This window comes from Fusarium fujikuroi, chromosome FFUJ_chr09 (assembly GCF_900079805.1).
Source record: "Fusarium fujikuroi IMI 58289 draft genome, chromosome FFUJ_chr09".
NCBI classification, from domain to species: domain Eukaryota; kingdom Fungi; phylum Ascomycota; class Sordariomycetes; order Hypocreales; family Nectriaceae; genus Fusarium; species Fusarium fujikuroi.
The window spans coordinates 2,555,173-2,574,255 of NC_036630.1; the positions used below are offsets into that span (position 1 = coordinate 2,555,173).

The 19,083-nt window shown below is 47.9% G+C and overlaps 9 protein-coding genes; 6 read left to right on the forward strand and 3 right to left on the reverse strand.

The window, feature by feature from the left end:
- Nucleotides 1-506: 506 nt before the first annotated feature.
- FFUJ_09343 (related to class I alpha-mannosidase 1B) lies at nt 507-2,298 on the forward strand (the record flags this gene model as incomplete). XM_023568766.1 has 4 exons in its annotated part: nt 507-772; nt 822-1,003; nt 1,056-1,646; nt 1,706-2,298. 4 exons carry the CDS (start codon nt 507-509, stop codon nt 2,296-2,298), a joined length of 1,632 nt encoding a protein of 543 aa, XP_023435911.1.
- A 1,159-nt stretch (nt 2,299-3,457) lies between these two features.
- Nucleotides 3,458-4,717, forward strand: FFUJ_09342 (related to putative arabinase; the record flags this gene model as incomplete). The annotated part of the gene is made up of 1 exon (XM_023568767.1): nt 3,458-4,717. One exon carries the CDS (start codon nt 3,458-3,460, stop codon nt 4,715-4,717), a length of 1,260 nt encoding a protein of 419 aa, XP_023435912.1.
- A 568-nt stretch (nt 4,718-5,285) lies between these two features.
- FFUJ_09341 (probable beta-galactosidase) lies at nt 5,286-8,639 on the forward strand (the record flags this gene model as incomplete). XM_023568768.1 has 8 exons in its annotated part: nt 5,286-5,785; nt 5,833-6,079; nt 6,126-6,158; nt 6,206-6,301; nt 6,350-6,484; nt 6,538-6,606; nt 6,660-7,251; nt 7,303-8,639. 8 exons carry the CDS (start codon nt 5,286-5,288, stop codon nt 8,637-8,639), a joined length of 3,009 nt encoding a protein of 1,002 aa, XP_023435913.1.
- A 790-nt stretch (nt 8,640-9,429) lies between these two features.
- On the forward strand, nt 9,430-10,773 carry FFUJ_09340 (uncharacterized protein; the record flags this gene model as incomplete). The annotated part of the gene is made up of 1 exon (XM_023568769.1): nt 9,430-10,773. One exon carries the CDS (start codon nt 9,430-9,432, stop codon nt 10,771-10,773), a length of 1,344 nt encoding a protein of 447 aa, XP_023435914.1.
- A 220-nt stretch (nt 10,774-10,993) lies between these two features.
- Nucleotides 10,994-12,166, reverse strand: FFUJ_09339 (related to Cut9 interacting protein scn1; the record flags this gene model as incomplete). The annotated part of the gene is made up of 1 exon (XM_023568770.1): nt 10,994-12,166. One exon carries the CDS (start codon nt 12,164-12,166, stop codon nt 10,994-10,996), a length of 1,173 nt encoding a protein of 390 aa, XP_023435915.1.
- A 1,093-nt stretch (nt 12,167-13,259) lies between these two features.
- Nucleotides 13,260-14,345, forward strand: FFUJ_09338 (uncharacterized protein; the record flags this gene model as incomplete). Its single annotated transcript, XM_023568771.1, has 1 exon — nt 13,260-14,345. The coding sequence occupies one exon, from the start codon at nt 13,260-13,262 to the stop codon at nt 14,343-14,345; it is 1,086 nt and encodes a 361-aa protein (XP_023435916.1).
- Nucleotides 14,346-14,689: 344 nt separating this feature from the next.
- Nucleotides 14,690-15,087, forward strand: FFUJ_09337 (uncharacterized protein; the record flags this gene model as incomplete). XM_023568772.1 has 2 exons in its annotated part: nt 14,690-14,747; nt 14,801-15,087. The coding sequence occupies 2 exons, from the start codon at nt 14,690-14,692 to the stop codon at nt 15,085-15,087; spliced, it is 345 nt and encodes a 114-aa protein (XP_023436164.1).
- Nucleotides 15,088-15,224: 137 nt separating this feature from the next.
- Nucleotides 15,225-16,082, reverse strand: FFUJ_09336 (uncharacterized protein; the record flags this gene model as incomplete). XM_023568773.1 has 2 exons in its annotated part: nt 15,225-15,973; nt 16,013-16,082. 2 exons carry the CDS (start codon nt 16,080-16,082, stop codon nt 15,225-15,227), a joined length of 819 nt encoding a protein of 272 aa, XP_023435917.1.
- Nucleotides 16,083-17,043: 961 nt separating this feature from the next.
- FFUJ_09335 (uncharacterized protein) lies at nt 17,044-18,942 on the reverse strand (the record flags this gene model as incomplete). The annotated part of the gene is made up of 1 exon (XM_023568775.1): nt 17,044-18,942. One exon carries the CDS (start codon nt 18,940-18,942, stop codon nt 17,044-17,046), a length of 1,899 nt encoding a protein of 632 aa, XP_023435918.1.
- Nucleotides 18,943-19,083: the final 141 nt, after the last annotated feature.

Sequence of the window (19,083 nt, forward strand, 5' to 3'; positions counted from 1 at the left end):
CCATATGACGGGAGGCACCGTTGTTTATTTCCCCATGCCCAGACAATAATTAAGTGAAAAATACAAACATTGTGGTGAAGGGTACCTTGCAGACGAAACAATAGTTTTGCCACTCTAGCCAGAAAGATCTTAAGAGCCTGTAAACTTGAGCTAGCGCATTGTTGGTCCAGCTGTCATTTGCTGCAGGTGGTCGGCTAAAATCGATAGTGTCAGCAAATTTCCAGGGGACAGCTCAGCGCTAAGGGTTCAACTGATGGCGCTTAGCCAATTTTAGGGCGTTAGGTGCGGCGCTGACGGAGGCTTTGATAAGGATCAGCCCCTAAGCTAAAAACTAGGACGATAACCGATAAGATTCATCCAGGGGAATCTTCAGCTTTTCTGCAATCAAGGCTCATTCAGAACTGGCCATCAACTGAGCCGTTCAGCTTCCTCTGTCTCTTGTTTTTCTCCTCTTGCCTCTTGCTTCTTCTCCTGCTCAACTGGCTTCGGGCTGGTGGTGGACAAGAATGCAGAGATCTATCCAGAAAGCAATTGTTTGGTTGGGAGCCATCTTCATCGTATACCAAGTCTTTTCACTTCTCTTCGCAGGACGTGCCCCGCGAAATGGTTACTCAAAAGCAGTCTCACAGTTTGCCTCTGCCAAGCTAAAAGGCGACCCGCAAAGAGCGGCCGCGATAGTCCAAGCATTCCGGTTTTCGTGGGATAAATATGAGCAATTTGCTGCGCCTCATGATACGTTATTGCCGATCAGCAAGACCTATGAGGATGATCGGTAAGTTCACGAACCTTGATTGGTATGTCAATTCACTAATTTATGGTAGAAATGGCTGGGGCGCGACGGCGGTTGATGGGTTGAGCACCGCTATCATCATGGAGGACGCTGAGATCGTGGATAAGATTCTCAGACAGATTATGCTTACAGATTTTACTGTTACTATTGTGCCGGACCAGCCTATATCTCTCTTCGAAACGACTATTCGCTATCTCGGAGGGCTTTTATCTGGTAAGCGTCCGGAGAGCTCGCAACTTGGCTATCCCACTGACCTTGCCTCTAGCTTATGACCTGCTGTCTGGCTCATATAAGCACCTGGCCACGGATATCTATCTAAAGAACAACTTGCTCACAGCAGCTGTTATTCTCGCAGACAGACTCAGCATCGCCTTCGATACACCTTCCGGCATTCCCGACGATGAGATCATCTTTAATCCTCAGCTCCGACGCTTCGGCAACATCGACAACTCCATCACTTGCTTTGGCACACTCGTCCTCGAATGGACCCGACTAAGTGATCTTACTGGTAATCAAACATACGCCAAGCTTGCGCAGAGAGCTCAAGATCATCTGATCCACTCCAAGACGAAACAGTCCTTTACACTTCCAGGTTTGATAGGCACATACGTCAAGCTCAAAGATGGCTACTTTGGTGATTATCAAGCTGGTTGGGGAGGTGGCTCGGATAGCTACTATGAGTACCTGATCAAGATGTATGCGTACGATCCAGTCGCTTTTGCCGAGTATGGAGAGAGCTGGATCAAGGCGGCCGAGTCGTCGATGTCGTACCTGGCTTCTTCACCATCGACGAGACCTGATCTGACGTTCCTGGGAGAGATGCGCGGGGATACCATGATTCCGATTTCAAGTCACTGTAAGATACTTACATCGCTGTGTTGACTCAGGACTGTAAGAATATGCTAACAGAAACAGTGGCAAGTGTTTGCGGCGGCTCGCTGATTCTGGGAGGGCTCCTTCTCCAGAACCAAACATTTGTTGACTTCGGCGTCAAACTCTCGGAGTCATACTATGAAGTCTACCGTCAAAGTCCAAGTGGTATCGGCCCCGAACTCTTCCGCTGGGTCGACGATGGCCGTCAGCCTCTGGCCAAGGCATCATCCAAACGTCTTCCCGCGCCAAAATGGCAATCCTTTTACGAAAAGAGCGGCTATTACCATACCAACGCAGAATACATTCTCCGCCCAGAGACGATCGAAAGTCTGTACTACGCCTACCGCGCCACTGGGGATCGCAAGTACCAAGACTGGGCTTGGGAGGCGTTTGAGGCATTGAACAGAATGTGTAAGGTTGAAGGAGGTTACACAGGTTTGAAGAGTGTTATGAAGACGAAGAATGATAAGACGAGGAAGTTTGTTGACAAGATGGAGAGTTTTTGGTTGGCAGAAACGCTGAAGTATTTGTATTTGATGTTTGCGGAGGATTCAGAGTTGCAGGTTAGGAGTGATGGGAAGATGAAATATGTGCTTAACACGGAGGCTCATCCGCTACTTGTAAGAGGGAAGTAGTTTACTATTGAAGAAAGAGAAAAAAATGACCGGAGATTCAATCCTACTTTTCGCAATTAATCTATTGGCTGCTCTTGTGGAGGTCTGTTAATACCGCTCCGATCAACAGACCTTGCTAATGACGGCAATGGCAGGAAACTGGGTATGAATAGAACCTCTCGGTATTTTTGTTTTTTGAAGGCCTAACATCACACTATCGAACAAATAGATCATCTGAAAGCATCCAGGCGATCTCATAGATGGAAGTCATTAGTGAAGTTATTAGTTCTTCCTAGTTAATCTGACCTACCCTGCAGTTATCCAGAAAGAACAAGAACGTAGGCTTGGAGACTCGCTAGAGACAAATCCACCGCGAAAGAATACGCTTTGGACTATGAAGGCATGTTTCATGAGCTGTTCAGACATTGCGAAACGCTGTTTGGCTGGCATAAGTGGTTTTCACCTGAGTAAGACTGAATATCCGCGCCAGTTAAGTAATGCGCGCTTCCAGCTAACATTCCAGACGAATACAAATCTTTACGCGCCATAACACACCAGCAAATATGCATATCGCTATGCATAAGTATACAGAACCTTACCCCGACAAAACCATCCCCAGCATTGCACATGGCGCATCTGGGGTAAACCGCTCAACTCCCGAGGTCCCCAACCAACCTGCCAAAATTAATCAACCACCTTACTTATCCAGTAATGATCATCAGCGCACATGATGCCTCGTACCCAAAAACTTGCGATTCAGATAATCTTTTATCCACTGCATTTTTTGCGCACGAATAGAGGCTCGGCGTTTATGCGGAGTATAACCTAAAAACATAGTTTGGGCCGGTGCGTGTAACGAAGCATCTGCAGGGGTCACTTTGCTACCCCAGAAGGGACGAAAATGGGCGATCCGGGGTAATAACTACCGAATGACGTCGAAAAAAAGAGTAAACGGCCGTGCTATAGTTTGCCAAGAGATAGAATGGGAATGATGATGAGAGGTCCGTGGACTAATTGAGGCAGTTGGGGACATTGGGTGGAGATCGTGAGGGAGCCAAGGTTGTTCATTTTGGAAAGACTTGCGGTGTATATAAAGGACGATAGTATCGCGACCATTCATCTTAGTTGACATCCCCTAAGGCTCTCTCATCTCTACGCAAGGCCATTGCCATTCTTCACCATGTTGCCCCGTCTCCAATCTCTCTCCCTAGCCCTCCTCTCCCTCGCCAGAGGCGTCCACTCCCACGAAGCCCTCTCCTCCCTAAACGTTCGCAACCTCGAAGACATCCGCAGCCACATCACCCTCCCCTCCACCTCCAACGGACACTCCATCACCTGGCGTAGCAGCGATCCCTCCATCATCAGCCACGATGGTCTCGTGAAGCGCCAGCCCACCACCTCGGACGTTCTCCTGGTCGCGTCCCTCGAAGTAGACGGCCAATTGCACGAGCGCGAGTTCAACGCCTCTGTTCGTCAGGCCGTTCAGCAAGATCCATATGAAGCGTATGGGTTCGCGTACTTTACAGGAAATTCGAAGCAGGGGGAGAATATCTACTTTGCGGCTAGCAAAGGCAATAATGCCCTTGATTGGCAGGAGCTTAATGGCGGACAACCCGTCATTACATCCAAGCTTGGAACCAAAGGGTTGAGAGACCCTTTTGTTATTCGATCTGTTGAGGGAGATAAGTTTTTCATGATCGCAACGGATTTGTCTATTGGCAGTGGAACCTCTTGGGGCGATGCCGTCCGCAAAGGGAGCTTGTACCTTGAGATTTGGGAGTCTGATGACCTTGTTACGTGGTCTTCGCAACGACACGTCAAGGTTTCTCCCGACAACGCTGGAAATACCTGGGCGCCTGAGGCGTTCTGGGACGATGGGAAGAACTCATACGTTGTCTTCTGGGCCTCGTCGCTGTACAACACAGCTGATCACTCGGACAACTCTTATCACCGCATGCTCTACTCTCTGACCCGCGACTTCGTTACCTTCTCCAAGGCCGAGATCTGGCAGGACAGCAAGACCTCCCGCATCGACACTACTGTTCTCAAGTCTGGCAATTCATTCTACCGCTTCACAAAGGACGAGGCATCAGCCAGCGGCTGCACAGACATTATCCAGGAGAAGTCCTCCAGTCTGCTTGCTCCAGTTAACGGATGGACCGTTCAAGCTACTTGCATTGGCAAGAATGCTGGTCTTCAAGCTGTTGAGGGTCCTACTGCTTTCAAGGGTAACGCTGGTGATGCTAATGGCGAGAAGTTTTATCTTTTTGTGGATGAGTATGGTGGTAAGGGCTATGTGCCTCTTGAGACTAGCGATTTGGATAAGCCGAACTGGAAGGTTGCGGCGAACTATAAGCTTCCTACGAGCCCGAGACATGGAACAGTTATTCCTATTACCAAGAAGGAGCACGAGAAGCTCCTGAGTGCTTTTGGTGCGTAATTGGATGATAGCGAAGGGGGAATGACAAGATAGACAATCTATACTATTTTCAATTGTAGCTTCTATGAGTCTAACCGACTTTGCGGACCGGCTTCCCCGAGAGTGCAGCATGTTGCCAACCCTGACCATCCGGCCAGCGCTAGCTTCACGAATACAAACAGACCATCCGATGATCATCCCCATCGCACCATAATACCCCTCATTCATGAACTTGCATCATACGTAGTAATTCATGGGGTAAATGGCCCATGCCAAGGCTCCCGCAGATCTCTCTAAGAGCTCCAATCACAGCACTCAATTATCCTGCAAACCCCTCAATCATGCAACTCGCCATCACTATGGATAAATTCCAAACTCTCGTGAGATGGCCCTGGAATTTGGAGCATCATGACGGCACTTCACGCGGAAATAATACTTCTCAACCAATACGAATTGCAGGTGTTGATGCATTTCGGCATGTTCGGGAGGGCATCCGTCATCGGCGGATCTGGAGCCTGTTTACAATGATGTATAAGATGCTGGGCTTCACAGCAATTATTTTGCGGCATTGAAAGGGTTTACCGCAAGTATGAAGTTGTCAAACTTCTTTCTCGTAGCCCTTGCGGCTAGCACTCATGCCCAAAATGTTCTTCCTCGTGGCACCCGTCCATCCAACATCCTTGACTCCCGAGCTCTCCTCCAAGACGTAGTGACATTCGACGAACACTCCCTCTTCATCCGCGGCGAGCGTGTCACGATCTTCTCCGCCGAGATTCATCCGTTTCGGCTCCCCGTCGCATCGCTGTACCCAGATCTCTTCCAAAAGGTCAAAGCCATGGGTTTCAACATGGTTTCATTCTATGTTGACTGGGCTCTTTTGGAAGGAAAGCCTGGAGAATTCAGATCAGAGGGCGCGCTGGACTTACAACCATTTATCGATGCGGCGCATGAGGCGGGGATCTATCTCCTTGCGAGACCGGGGCCGTACATCAACGCTGAGGTTTCGGGTGGTGGATTCCCCGGATGGTTGCAGAGGGTGAAGGGGCTTTTGAGGACGAATGCTACGGATTATCTAGAGGCGACAGACAAGTAAATGATGAACATCCTAGTGCAGACTTAGTACTGACATCGTCCAGTTATGTAGCCCACGTCGCCAAGATCATTGCGAAAGCTCAAATCACCAATGGCGGACCAGTCATTTTGTACCAACCGGAGAACGAGTACAGCGCAGCTCAAGGAACGCCTTTCCCCAATCATGACTACTTGAAATACGTCAACGATCAGGTGCGCAAGGCTGGCGTCGTTGTACCTCTTATCAACAATGATGCTTGGCCAGGAGGTACTGGAGCTCCTGGAACAGGGCCCGGCGCTGTTGATATTTATGTAAGTTTACACCGGGATTGGCGTCAATATGTGCTAACTATGGCAGGGACATGATGGATATCCTGTTGGATTTGACTGCGTGAGTCTTTCCACCTCAGCGATACTGACGGCGCTGACCAGATATAGAAAAACCCCTATAATTGGCCCAAGGATGGTCTTCCGACGACCTGGCACGCCGAGCATGAGAAGATCAGCCCCAACACGCCGTACTCAATCGTCGAGGTGAGTATGTGTAGTCCCTCGAAGTAGATGGCGATTGACAGTTTTCAGTTCCAAGGCGGCGCCTTTGATCCACCAGGTGGCTACGGCTTCAGCAATTGTTACGAACTGACTAACCACGAATTCGCACGCGTCTTCTACAAGAACAACATCGCCGCCGGTGTCACCATCTTCAATATCTACATGGTATGTACCATCTATCTTTGTTTAGTATGTAATGGACAAAGCTAATAGCATAGACTTGGGGCGGTACGAACTGGGGTAACCTTGGCCACTCTGATGGCTATACCTCCTACGACTATGGAGCTGTAAGTAGCTCGCCACATAACAATGCATGGGACACTTACTAACAGAACTCTAGGCTATCAAGGAAGATAGAACAATCGCTCGTGAAAAGTACTCAGAGATAAAGCTCCAAGGCCAATTCCTCCGCGTCTCACCGAATTACGCCATCGCAGAAGCAAGCAACTTCACAACCACAGAGTACACCGACAACAAGAACATCGCCGTTACAGCACTTACCACCAAAAAGGATGATGCATTCTACGTCGTCCGCCACGCAGACTATCGCACCACGGACTCAGCATCTTATAAGCTCAGGGTCAAAACCTCCGCGGGGACACTGACTATTCCTCAGCTTGGCGGGTCTTTATCGCTACATAGACGCGATTCAAAGATCCATGTTGTGGACTATCCTGTTGGCAAGTATAAGTTGTTGTATAGCACTGCTGAGGTGTTTACGTGGAAGGTGCTCGGTGATAAGACTGTTCTTGTGCTTTATGGTGGTCCGGATGAAGCTCATGAGGTTGCGGTCAAGGGACAAGAGACGCTGAAAGTTGTTGAGGGCGATGGGGTCAAGATTGAGAAAAAGAAGGGAGCTGGTGTGTTTCAGTTCAAGACTAGTACCAAGCGCCGTGTTGTGCAGGCTGGATCTCTTTACATCTACCTCTTGGGTAAGTCTCGAATACTCTATTGATGGGTGACGGAAACTAATGGATTCTTAGACCGCAATGCTGCGTACAAGTACTGGGTGCCTACCATCCCAAGTAAGAAGAGTGGGGAATACGGATCGTCTGCGATGAACCCCGACGCCGTTATCATCAACGGTCCATACCTCGTCCGATCTGTCGCCGTCGAAGGCTCCAAGCTATCGGTCCAAGCTGACTTCAATACCACTACAGCAGTTGAGATCATCGGTGCGCCTAAGGGAACCTCTCGTCTTTCTATCAACGGCAAGGACACTTCTTTTACCAAGTCTAAGCTCGGAAATTGGCTCGTCAACCCAGACATCAAGCTTCCCACCGTCAAAGTTCCTGATCTTAAGTCATTGGATTGGCACTACATCGATGGCCTTCCTGAAGTGAAGAAAGACTACGATGATTCGAAATGGCGCACCGCCGATATCAAAAACACTTTTAACTCGAAGTGGCCTCTTAACAACTCGGTGTCGCTGTACTCCGGCGACTATGGCTTCAACGCTGGTGCACTGATCTTCCGAGGCCACTTCACTGCATCTGGATCCGAGTCAAAACTCAAACTCTGGACATTCGGAGGTCGCGCCTATGGAAGCTCGGTCTGGCTCGATGACAAGTTCCTCGGATCGGTTACAGGCCGGGGCAACAACAACAACGACACGTCAACCTACAAGCTCCCCAAGACCGAAAAGGGTAAGAAGCATATCGTTACAGTCATCGTGGACAACATGGGTCTCAATGGAAACTGGGTCCCCGGCGTCGATGAATCAAAGCAACCCCGTGGAATTCTCGACTGGCACATTACTTCAGACTCTGGCAAGGAGACAAAGGTCACAAAGTGGAAAATCACGGGCAATCTCGGCGGCGAGAATTACAAGGACAAGTTCCGCGGTCCCCTCAATGAAGGCGGTTTTTTCTTCGAGCGCCAAGGCTATCATCTCCCATCCCCTCCGCTAACCTCCTTCAAACCCGGTTCCCCCTTCAAAGGCCTTTCCAAGCCTGGCGTGTCATTCTTCACAGCCAAACTCCAGTTTAACCTTCCTTCTTCAACACACGACATTCCTCTATCATTCACCTTCAAGAACAACACTTCCAGCACAGGCGCGTACCGCGCTATACTCTACGTAAACGGTTTCCAGTACGGAAAATACGTCGCCAACGTAGGACCCCAGACAGACTTCCCCGTCCCTGAAGGAATTTGGAACTACAAGGGTGATAACTGGATCGGCATCGCGCTCTGGGCGTTAGAGAAGAGCGCTAATGTGGATGGGCTGAGCTTAACAGCTGGTGTGCCTGTTCAGACCGGTCGAAAGCCTGTGAAGGTGGTCGAGGGGCCGAAGTATTCTAGACGCCAAGATGCTTATTAGTTGAGGGTGCAACGTTTCAATTGGTGGCGCCGTATAAGGTTTCGCTATATTTAGTTTCGTCTTCAGTGGTTGGTTCGGCCCTACGGTATCATCCGTGGACCAATTGAGGCTGCTCTATTCCTGTTGGAGAAAAGTGTGTTTTCCCCCTTGCCCCCTTGGAGACGGGCGTGATTTGCGTGCCTTGCTGTGAAGGAGACTCGCCAAGGCTTGCGTGGCCTTCGGCTTGGAGATGCCGTGATCTCCACTGTGCCAAGTCATGATTTCCAGTGTGAAGGTCTGTTTCTTCACCCATTTCTCCTCTCAGCGATATCTGAGCAACCTCAAAAGATAGCATCCTATCAACACTATCTCTTTTATGTATCAGATTCAACGTGAATGTCATTGTAGGGCTATCCTACAGTGAACAGGGTTGCTGCGCCTCGCGGGATGATCGAATCGTGGATACCCCAAGCTTCGGCTGCAACGGCCCTCAGAGTGGAGCCCGGCTCGGAACGTCCGAGCATATGTCACTCTACGTACGTAACGTCTCCTAAATTAAGAAGCCACTTTCTTTCTTGCTTTCTTTCTTTTTTCTTACCTTTTAATATCTCTCTTTGTCCTGCCAAGGGAGAAATTTGCAGTGACTCACCGGTGTAATGATCTGTTCTTCGTGTCTTTCGCGTCTTGGCTTTCCATGTGATACTTCCGTGCTCTGTATATAACAGCTTCTCAAGCTTCATTCGTAAGTTCTCAAACACTTCATTATGTGAACATTCTTAACAGATGAAGAGTCTTTCCTAGATCTCTCACGATGGAGGCACCGATCATGATGAAGCAGTACGACACTGCTCCAAAAGCAGCCCTTCCTCATGATCTTCCCCCGACCGAGCTCTCCGTCCCCGGCCCCGACTCAGTCACCCTCGCAAAGAAGCACTCCCAATGGTCCTGCATCGACGACAACCGCCTCCGAAACAATCTTTTCGCCGCCGTCGGTTTTCTCGAACTCGCCAATGCAGGCGACTTTGCCGCCAACGTATGGAACGACGTCCCTGTCCCCATCTACGCCATCGTTTTCATGGCAATTGGCGGAACATCTGCATTCGTCCTCTCAATCTGCGCATTTTTTGATTCGAGAAAAGCGTGGCGGAATATTAAGTTCTTGCGACAGCAGAAACAATACCTTGAAACCGAGAAGGAGAATCTACCCGCTGGAGCGGACTCGAGAGGTCTTGATGTTTTCATCGAGATCACAACGAGGGAACTACGAATTGAGATAATTAATCGGTGGGCCATGGACTTGCTTATGGGAGGGGGCGCGATGCTGATCAGCATTGGTACATTCATGGCTATTGGCGGCGCAAACAGAAAGGTCTGGCATGCGAGTAACATCCTGTCCGGATATCTCGGCAACGCTCCCATCGCGCTATTCGGTCTCATCAGTGCCATTTGGGCTTCCATGGTTGTGTCCAAGATGCGATCGCACGTCACCGTCGCAAAGAAAGAACTTCAAGGCTCACCATCACTTCCGCTGTTGAAGCAGAGATGTTTCAACGTCCAGCTCTTCTTCATCCTCAACGGTATCGCGAATGTTCTTGGCGGAGTTGGTTCAATGATCACAGCTGAGAGGTGGTGGGGTTATTGTATCCTTATTCCTGTCATCGTCACTTCTATCTTTTGCAACGTTTGGTGGCGACATCGAGTTGGATATGATCGGCCTTGCATATCTGCTATACCGCCGTTGACCGTTGATAACATCACTGAGGCACTTGAGTCGACATCTCAACTGAGACATACAATTCAAGGCGGCGCTGGCGTCGATCTTGAGCAGATATTTGGAGAAGAAGTGACTTTACAGGATGTTTTGGAGTTATTCGTCAAGCACGACCTATTTGAACAATTCAGTCTTCGGCTGGTGGCCAACAACAAGATTGGCCACTTATTCGTCAAGACGCAAGAGCTTCGAGTGCAAGTCAGTGTCGCTAGCATCCTAGATCTATCAGAGGAACACCACCCTCTTATTCTGGCAGCAGCATTGAGATTCTTGAAGAAGCAAGGACCAAAACACTTGCTGCACCGAGAGAGGTTTCTGGTTGAAGTACTGGGAACCTACCTCCACCAACAGAAGAAGAGCCAGACGGTGGAAGTCGAGAAGTAAGGATAGAATTGTGTTGTGTGTATACTTTCTTTTTATTTCTTCGGTACTGGTGCGTCGTGGATTCGATGGCATAGACTTTCCTGGCAGGACTTGCAGGTCAAGCTGGACTTTTAGAACTTTCATAATTTTCAATTGACATTGTACAATGATTCCTTCCAGGTCTTTGCTTGACAATCAACCCTTGTTTTTGCTGACGTTTAATATCCAAGACCATTGTGCATTAACCGAAGACAAACTCCCGATAATTCTCAGCAATCTTCCCAACGCCTTCTTCCAAGCTCCATCCCTTAGCTCGACAAATCACACGGTACATCTCCTCAAGTTCACTATCCATCCTATCACCAGCCGTATGAAGATCACTTTCAACCAATATCCGATTATTCGGCACTATCCTTATCGCATCTTCCGCCTTCTTCCTCTCTTCATCGGATCGCAAGTTATTGGTCTTTGAGAATGAGAAGAAGATCTCGGCTGGGATGCATGGTTTGAGATATTGCTTGACGGCGTCGGATTTACCACTAAATGAGTGAAGACAGATTCGTGGAGGATATGGCTTTGGGGTGTCCTCTGCCGCTTGTGAAGCTGTGCCATTTTTCTTTGCTTTGTCTCTCGAGCGACGACCCCGAAGTTCATGACCCTTCCAGCACTCTGATAACGCATCGTAAAGAATCCCATGGACTTGCACGCCATGAACACTGACAGGTCTTCCAAGCTCCCCTGCAAGTTTGAGATGCGCCATGAATACGGCCTTCTGATGAGTAATGTTGATGCGATGTTGACTAAGTGGTCTTCTCTGACGACCTCCTGGTGTCCGATCAGGATCAGGCTCTGGCTTGGGATCCGTCCACTGCATAGGCAACCTAAAGGGCTTATCAAGGCCAATCTCTCCGACCATGGCGTATGGGTCTTCAATCAATCGTGCTCTAGTCTCAGCGATAAAAGTAGACAGTGCTATAGGTACTGGGAGATCGCGCCAGAAAGCTGGATCAGTTGGAGCTGGTGAGAGCACTGCCTTGTAGTGTTGCTCTTTGGCAGCCTCGACATCTTCGGACGGCACGTGTGTAGGAGTCTCTAAAGAGTCGTCAAAGAGTTCATGACAGAACCACGGGTGTCTTCCATAGCCTGCAACAACGGTCGTTTTGTCCTCAGCAAAGCACTCTGGACCTTTTACTCCGTGTGTCTTGACAACCGAGGCGATAAGAGGTTGGTCTTGAGTTCGCGTTGCCATAATTGCTACGGCCCGAGATTTCATGGTTGGTAATTCCGATATCGAGTTTACGCGTTCGCCAATGTGATTGTGGGCGTCGAAGACTCCGATGTGCCAAGGAAAAGGCTCTGCGTGGTCCGGCGACGGCTCTGGTGCCGCGCCCTCTTGGTCGTCGTGCATACACATCGTGATGCCTGTTCTGTCAAACAAACTGGCACTAGATCATATCATTTTCGTATCGAGTTGTCTATACTGGAAGTACCCAAAATGTACGATTTTATAGGGCATTATGTGATGAGTCACGCTGAATATGAGTCATCTTGCCAGTCAGCATATAGATGCGATGGTGGATCAAGCCTGTCATCAGCTTTGCACAGCCTCATGCATCCAATCCCGCAAATCTGGGTTGATCTCATTGCATCTGAAGATAGCAAATACTTTATGTAGAGAGCTGAAGTCGTTTACTTTCATCTACGTAACAAAAGTTCGTTAGTTCCATATCATTTGGCCTTTAGACGTCGCATGTGACGTTTGGTAACGCTGTAGGCTCTGGAAAGGAGGTTCCAGATCAACGCAACCCTCACAGCGGGCTCAGTACCAGGTCGACATTATGCTTGCAAGAGTGACAAGATAGAGATAGAACAAGACTTACACACTTTTACTTCGTATAAGAAACAGTTATTGAGTGAAAAGCGCCCTGACCCTCTACCCAGAGTCGCAGAGCAGCAGGATCTTTGGTGCTTACGTCACATGATCTCGCGACGTCAGCCTACTCCGCCAAGATCATGATTACCTACGGACTTCGCATTCACTTCCCGGTCCTATGGACTTGGCAAAGCATTCTTCAGGCCTTAAGTGGACGAGACTCTATGAACCGCATGATTGAGGTCTCACATCCGATTGCAAGTTCGCATTCGGGTCACTCAATCTTTTCCGGTTGTCTTCATGTGCGAGTTCTTGAGCTCATTCTTGCTTCTATCCATTCGCACAGGCCTCTCGCACGGCATTACGTCTTGACCTTTGAAGTGACCATGACCGACTCTGTATCGATGTGTGCTCCCTAGGCTCGCTTTCGCTTATGTCTCAATCGTCATCATGTGCAGGATGAGTGCCAACTTTATAGGACCTATGATATTGAGTATATAAGGTATATCAGGTCCTGGTAATTAGAACTATCTATTCAATCCTCACCCCATCAGCAGCACTCACACTTACAATCCCAACAACCATATCTCGTATCCTTAAATTCTGCCTCACCAGAATAGCTACTACCGCCATCATGAAAACTTGGAACAAAGCTATCCTCACGATGGGGTTCTTCTCGCCCCTCATGTACGCTAAGGCATCTTGGCCTATGCCAAATAGAGGCAGTTTTAATATTGAAGACTTCAAATTCGACTCCGGAGAGATAATAGACTCCCTTAACATCAGCTATCAGACCATCGGCGAGCTCAAAGTCAATCCAGACGGATCCAACAACGCAGTCGTTCTCCTCCATGGCACTACCGGTTCCAGTGCTCAATTCCTCGTCGAAGAGTTCGCTGGTGCTTTGTTCAACCCGGGCCAGCCTCTTGACGCCGATGAGTACTTCATCGTCATGCGCGATGCAATCGGTCATGGAAACTCAAGCAAGCCTAGCAACACTGACCTTCGTGCTTCATTCCCGAAGTATCAGTATCCTGATATGATCCGTGCGGACCATCTTCTTATGACTGAGCACTTCAAACTCAACCGGACCCGTTTGACGCTTGGTGTCTCCATGGGCGGCATGCACACTTGGATGATGGGCGAGGAATATCCCGGCTTTTCGGATGCCTTGATGCCTATTTCTTCCTCTCCAGTCGAGATAGCTGGCCATAACCGCCTGTTTCGAAAGTTCATCACTGAGCTTATCACCATTGATCCAGCCTGGAAAGGCGGGGACTATGAGAAGCAACCAGCTGCTGGTCTTGGTGGTGCACTCATGATTCAGCTTGTGCTTCTTTCGTCACCCTCATACTGGCAGCGAGCATTCCCGACTCGTGAAGCCGTCGATAAGTACGTCGACGAGCATATCATCCCTCGCCTTGAAGATTTTGATGCCAATGATCAACTCTATGCTTGGAACGCATCTCAAACCTACAATCCCAAAGCAAGCCTCAAGAACATCAAGGTTCCCCTGACTGCTGTCAATACTGCCGATGACTTGCTGAACCCAATTGAACTCGGACTCTTGGAGGATGGTGTCGCGAACGACATGACACCTGGATATGGCCGTGCAGTCACCATTCCTGCAAGCAATGAGACCACTGGACACGATAGCTACATCATGGCTGATATTTGGAAGGATGAACTCGAGAAGCTTCTCGCTCGGTCGAGTCCGTAGGAAACCAGATATGATAAACGTTGATTGGGTCACGGGACAAAGCAAGGGAAGACCTGACGACGCAAGAGATGGAGAGTTTGAGTCGTTCTCGCATGTGATTGAATCAAATGGATTTCTGAATCACTGAATACATTAGCTCCATAATATCGATGCGTCAGTGATTCGGGGTTTTGACGTCACGACGATGCGATCGATGAATGCGCTGAGAATGAGATCATGACATCATGAAAGGACCTTGATAGCATCACTACCATAAATACAATTTCTCTTCCCAACTTTCTATCTCATCTCATCTTTGCTATCAATAAAAGCTATATTCAAACGCTGAGGTACCAAATTACATCATGTCTGATTCCAAAAAAGGCGGCGATCTGTTCGATATGGCCAAGGATGGCACATCTAGTCAGTCCCTTTCGTCAAATGAGATGCACTCACAGCCCTGACATTAATTCCAGTTCCTGGCGATGCTGGGAAGCAAGACACGATCAAGTCCGTCCCTAACCCCCATCAGCGCGATGGTGAGGCAGCAGGCGGTCTTGGCTCTTCCGACTTGGCTGGTGCAGCAGACAACGCTGTACTTTCAGCTTCCGAAGGCCGCGAGTTTGGAGTAGGAGAGGGAATCAGTGCGACGGGCCACGATATTCCTCAGTCTGTTACAGGAAAGCCCGGTGGTCGAGGCGGAACCCAAGGCAAGGAGGATGTCAGAAGAGATACCGGCGCGTTTGCAAACAGGGAGAATTAGTTGACGATACAAAGGCATATAAAAACTATTAGAATCTGTCTTTACAATCAAGTGACTTATATGAATCATTACTGTTTCTTCTGATCTAAGCAGATGGGCGTAGTTGATTCAGCAGCAAAGTCCTAGCTCTCAATGATCTACTTCGTAGCAACGGCAACATGAGCCTGAAACATGATCTTGTTCCTCCCATCATCAAGCCTCTCATAGCCTTCCGTCTCAGTCAGCGCCTCCACGACTGCATCAACAGCTGTGTCCCAGTTCTCCTCATCCGACTCAAGCCATCCCACCTTCGAAGTCCCCCCAATAAAGCTCCATATCATCGTCGCAAAACGCCTAAGATCGCCGATGGTAACATGAACATCCTTTTGGAATAATTTTACTTTCTCCTCTTCAAAGCCTCCCTTGATGATGACATTATTCAAAAAGTCTCTGTCTTCCCATTTGTCCAGCCCTTCTCGTGGAAGAGGTGTACCAGCCGGTCGAGTCTTTTTCGCTGCTGCATGAATAGCGGGAAGAGTTGGCGTATGCGCCCAGGAGTTAAGAATGGCAACACCACGAGGCTTCAAGGTGCGGTGCATCTCCTTGATCGTGTCGATGCCATCATTTGGGAGAACAAAAACCAACGCGTTGCCGATACAGTGGGTGAATGTCTCATTAGGGAATCCAAGGTTAGACGCGTCCATCTTCAGAGCCTCGGCAGGCCACTGGCTTTTGGCTATGTTCTGTCGATATATTTCCAACACGTCGTCGTTTATGTCAGTGCCTTTGATGGTAATATTGTCCTGCTTCAAACTCATGATAGCTTGGGTACCGGCCCCGAGGCCACATCCAACATCGTGAAAGTTGACTTCGGAATTATCGAACGATCCCACACAGGATAAAGAAGCTGCAGCGAGTTGTTCCATGCTATCACCGACGATCTAACCATAGAGCTCTGGTGTAGGCTTCAAGGCCTGCTTCGGCGAGAAGGTTCTGTCGGACTCTTGGGCATTCATGGTGTCGCTGATGGCAGTAGTTAGGAGTTGCGGACTGAAATTTTGGCTCTTTTCAAGAGATTTGGGGACATTGAATATGGGCAGTAATGGGTCTGATATACAGCCACGTCAAATATTTCCGCGATGTATCCGCTTACGACATTGTAGAAGCATAAGTTTCCGGTATCAGGGCATCTGAGTAAGCAATCCTACAGTTTCAATCTCACGACACATTTTACTTGATCTTGACTAGTACATTCGCGTTTCTATAGATGTATGCTCCTCGAATTTAATTTCCAGCTGCAGCTTATGCCCATACGTAATACGGATATCAACGTAAAAAACCCTTAATATAATACAATGGCCTGGGAGAAATCTTTATCTGAGGCCCGATACAGTCAGCCTTAGAAGTAACTATTAGCTACTCTGAATCAGGTCTAGTCTAATTTAGGTCTTTATTTACTGGAGTCTTTATACGGTCGGTCGGTAGTCGAGCAACAGCCATATAATCGTGCCCAGAGATTTTATTCCCTGGCGCTTAATATAACTTGCATTATAAGAACCCTCGACTGATGATTGTTCTTATAATAGGTGCGTAAGCTTATATCTTAATAAGTATTTCTAATAATATTAAATTAGAGCGCTATAATAGTAGACTAAAGTAGCCATTTTATCTATTAAGGAATATATTTTAAGTTCTCTCTATATATTAAATATAATTATTATTAGATAGGCTTATAAAGCTTATTTTAGATAATTATATTAAGTAGCCAATATATTGCCTAAATTAACTTTAATTAAAGTGTTGTTTTAAGTTAATAGACCCTATAGCTAATGGCTTAACCACGCGCCTTATATATATTATAAGAACTATATTAATAGTAGTAATAAACCTTTCCTTAATCTTAGAAACGCTTGCGATCATAAAGATGCTCGTAAAGCAAAACATAACTCAGAGGCCATTACTTCCAATCAGTATTTACTACATAATTGGAACAATTAGCCCTAAGTCTTCACTTATCAAGGGACTGCTATCGCAGGCCAAAGAATACAAGAGGGTTATCAAAACCGCACGATAGATAAGGACGCCATCCAATGGGTGATCGGCCGCATGAGGTATCTTCCATGTGCGACTATTGTACTCTTCGCCTGTCTCGGCATCATCTCCACTTTCATCATCCTCGCCCTCCAGAGGCGTTTCTCTTCTCTGCCAGATATCCCAAATCTTTTTGAGACCTTCAGATGTGTTGCGTATGACTTCCTTGGGAATTTTTCTTGAGGCTGTGTAAAGACAATTGAAGCAGTCAGGTTTGTTAATTGCATCCAAGAAACAGAAAAGTTTACCTTCCAATCTAGAGCTGCTAGATAATGCTGCTGCATTCGTGGTGTGAGACGCGACATTAGAAGTGGGCTGTTGCGGAGCATTATCGACAATTTGTCGAATCCCATCTCCGATGATACTTAGTGTGAGCTTTCTGCATAGGACTTCGGATTCAATCTGTTCCAGCCATAAATCGATAGTTTCCAGTTCCTTCCCAAGAATCAATGGAGGAGAGATTCGACTGAAAGTGTAATCGGGATCTTGGCTAGGGCTCTCGTTAAGGCACTCTAAAGACAGCTCGTAGATATCGTTACGCAATTCAAGCTCGTCGATGTCAGGAATAATTGTTGATTTAGCCCATGAATTAGCAGTGTCGGCCATATCGAGACTGCTATGAGCGATGTTTTCTGATGGGCTGGGGAAAGTGTCACAAGAAGCTAGAAACTTTAACCCCCAGGATCGGCTTTGAAGCAGCAGAGTGTCGAGACGTTCGCGGAGTTTGGCCTTCTTGTGCGGAAATAAAATCGGAGGAAAATCTCCCTTTTGGATTTTTGCCATTAATAGGCACAGGGGACCCTTTATAAGAAGGTCGGAATGGAAGTGACCCAAGAATTTAAAGAAGTTGACACATGCTGGGTTTGGCTGCTCATTGAGATGGAGGCATTTTTGTTGTACAATATTTGTCAAAGTAAGATTAAATAATATACCAACAATCGGATCGAAGGTAAGAAGTTGTCCCGCCTCAATCAATGAGTTGTTTCGAATCTTCTGATGGTCGAAACCAGGGAAATTCATTTGACCGTGGGCTTCGAAGAATTGTCTGCGAATCAGCTTGCGGAAATCAGACTGCTCAGAGCGCACTCTCCCGTATCTCTCGAAGAATCCCATAGTGCCCAACAATGGATGTTGTCGAAATATAAGATTGAACCAAGTATGGCGCACCCTTGGTAAGCCAGATTCTTGATCAAAGGTTAGATGACCAAGTCCACCTGATAGAGTAAAGGCCAGAGTTGTCACAAATCTTATTGAACCATATGCTGGGACAGCCGAGAGCTCCGAAGGAATAAAGTCGGCTCCAGTTGGTTTCGCCTGTTCCCAAACCGTGGTATAGTCAAGGGAAAGGTGTGTTAACAAGGCAAGCCATGTTGCTGGAAAGTAATCTTCTCGCCCTTTCCTAAGCCCCCCTGACTCTTCAGAAGGTATGGAGCTCTCGCTCAAATCTTCCATAAGAGAATCGACTGTGAGAACTGGAGTAAACGATACAGTCCTGAATCGCATCTCTGGCCAGTCAAATTTGCGATAATTGTGCCGTGACCATGGACCGATGGCATAAGCCCCAGATTTCGTACGGCCAGGACCGGCAGTTAAGAAAGCTTGGAAAGCGGTCAAAGCCGCAAAGGCAATAGCAATAACGCCTATGATAGCCGTGAATATAAATGTCATGGGGTCCCAGTTATATTCACTGTTCTGCTCCTGGATCTCCTTGAGGATACTTGCGACAGTCTGCAACATGCATTCTGTAGTATTAAGCAAGCACTCGGCATTGGTTTCAGACGCCATGGCGATAGCAAATAGTGCAATGAGAGTGAAGAAATCACGGTGAAGGAATTGTTGCAGAAATTAAAGGCGCTTACGAGACTTCTATAGTAGCTTAATTGCACAATCGTTGCCGACGCCTCACTTCTATATCCTGCATTGGGC